The sequence below is a fragment of the Austrofundulus limnaeus genome, unplaced genomic scaffold, assembly GCF_001266775.1.
Source record: "Austrofundulus limnaeus strain Quisiro unplaced genomic scaffold, Austrofundulus_limnaeus-1.0 Scaffold554, whole genome shotgun sequence".
Classification (NCBI taxonomy): domain Eukaryota; kingdom Metazoa; phylum Chordata; class Actinopteri; order Cyprinodontiformes; family Rivulidae; genus Austrofundulus; species Austrofundulus limnaeus.
In genome coordinates, this window is record NW_013952956.1 from 1 (window position 1) to 1,737 (window position 1,737).

The 1,737-nt window shown below is 40.6% G+C and overlaps 1 protein-coding gene across 1 annotated transcript in view; it reads left to right on the top strand.

The window, feature by feature from the left end:
• Window positions 1–440: 440 nt before the first annotated feature.
• LOC106530741 (histone-lysine N-methyltransferase EHMT2-like) overlaps window positions 441–1,737 on the top strand; it is a gene marked incomplete at its 5' end in the record, with an annotated part of 3,414 nt that continues 2,117 nt past the window's right edge. Inside the window, 4 exon segments of the mRNA XM_014026430.1 lie at window positions 441–595; window positions 672–839; window positions 915–1,059; window positions 1,148–1,225. Coding sequence (XP_013881884.1) covers window positions 441–595; window positions 672–839; window positions 915–1,059; window positions 1,148–1,225 — 546 coding nt within the window.

Here is a 1,737-nt window from a genome sequence, read left to right on the forward strand (position 1 = left end):
TGTTGCAATAAAACTCAGCTGATCATCTCACGGAGTACCTTCATTCTTGACCAACGTATTTCTGTCTCTGTTGTTAAATAAATATTGCCATAACAGTTACATTTACATCACATCATGGATCAGTCAGCAGCATCTGATCAGTATGTGATCCATCTGTGTTTGATTACTCTGCCTGGCTTTCTCAAGGACCAGGATGTGAGACAAAAATCTGAATTTTAGAAAGTGAAAGTAGTCAAACTGAATTTTTAATGAATATACAGTTTCAAAGCAAATTAATTCAAATTCAAAAAAATTAAATTCAATTTCATTTCATTAAAATTGATTTTCAAACCAATGCATTCAATTTCAAATTATGTACATTCAGATTCAATCTGAGCAATTCAAATTCAGTTCCTGCTGGCACAAGATTTATTCCATAGTTTCTTCTGTTTTTCCTGCAGGAGCTGAACGTTTGCCTCCACTGGGCGGCGTACGCAGGAAACGTGGACATAGCGGAGCTGGTGTTGAACGCCGGCTGTTCGCTCTCCTCGGTTAACGTGCACGGAGACACGCCGCTCCACATCGCTGCCAGAGAGGGCTTCTTGGACTGCGTCACGTGAGTTACCCGTGTGTGACCGCTGAGTCGGCGTTTACGCCGTTTGTTTTTTAAGTGTTTGGTCATCTTCCTGCAGGTTGTTTCTGTCGAGGGGAGCAGATATCGACGTGGTGAACAGAGAGGGAGACACGCCCCTCAGCCTGGCGAGGGCCGACACTCCGGTGTGGGTCTCGCTTCAGATCAACCGGAGGCTGCGGCGAGGAATAACCAATCGTCTGATTCGGACAGAAAGGATCATCTGCATGTATGTTTAAGCAGTTTTTTTCCCCCTCCTGGTTTTCTCTGAGCCAGAATCCAACGTTCCGGTTTGTGTTTTCAGCGACGTGGCTCAGGGCTACGAGAACATCCCCATCCCCTGTGTGAACGCCGTGGACGACGAAGGCTGCCCCTCAGATTACAAATARGTCTCAGAAAACTGTGAAACTTCAGCGATGAACATAGACCGGAATTTCACTCACTTACAGGTGTTTTATTTGAGTTTCATGGGCCCTGTTTTATCTCGTCATTTTGTGAGTTTTATTCTGAAAAACCTGTCTTTTGTTTTGTTCTTAGCATTGTAGCTGCACCGACGACTGCTCATCGAGTAACTGTCTCTGTGGTCAGCTGAGCATCCGCTGCTGGTACGACAAGGTAAAAATACGTTTTATAGAAGAGAAAAATATAATGAAACTAAATGTCTGTGGTTCGTTCTTTGGTTTGTCTGTTGCAAAATAAAACGAGAAAACTTTTAAAGACTAAACTAGAGAAAGGAAGATTACAATAATAAAAAAAAGTTGCTATTTTTTATTTTACTCCCTGATCATTGCATTTGTCTCATTTAGAGGCATCTCATTGAGAGCTGATGTTAATATGTGAACAAAGTTACTTTAATTTTCGACGTTATGTAGATTAGGGTTTGAGTGCAGCCATTGCTAATATCTTAAGCCTGGTTTCTGCTTTTACAGTGGGGAGATCAAGTATTTGATACACTGTTGATTTTTCAGGTTTTCCCACTTGCAAAGCTTGTAGATGGCTGTAATTTTTATCATAGGTACTCTTCAACTGTGAGTGATGGAATCTAAAACAAAAATCCAGAAAAATACAATGTATGATTTTTAAATAATTAATTTTCATTTTATTGTGTGAAATAAGTATTTGATACA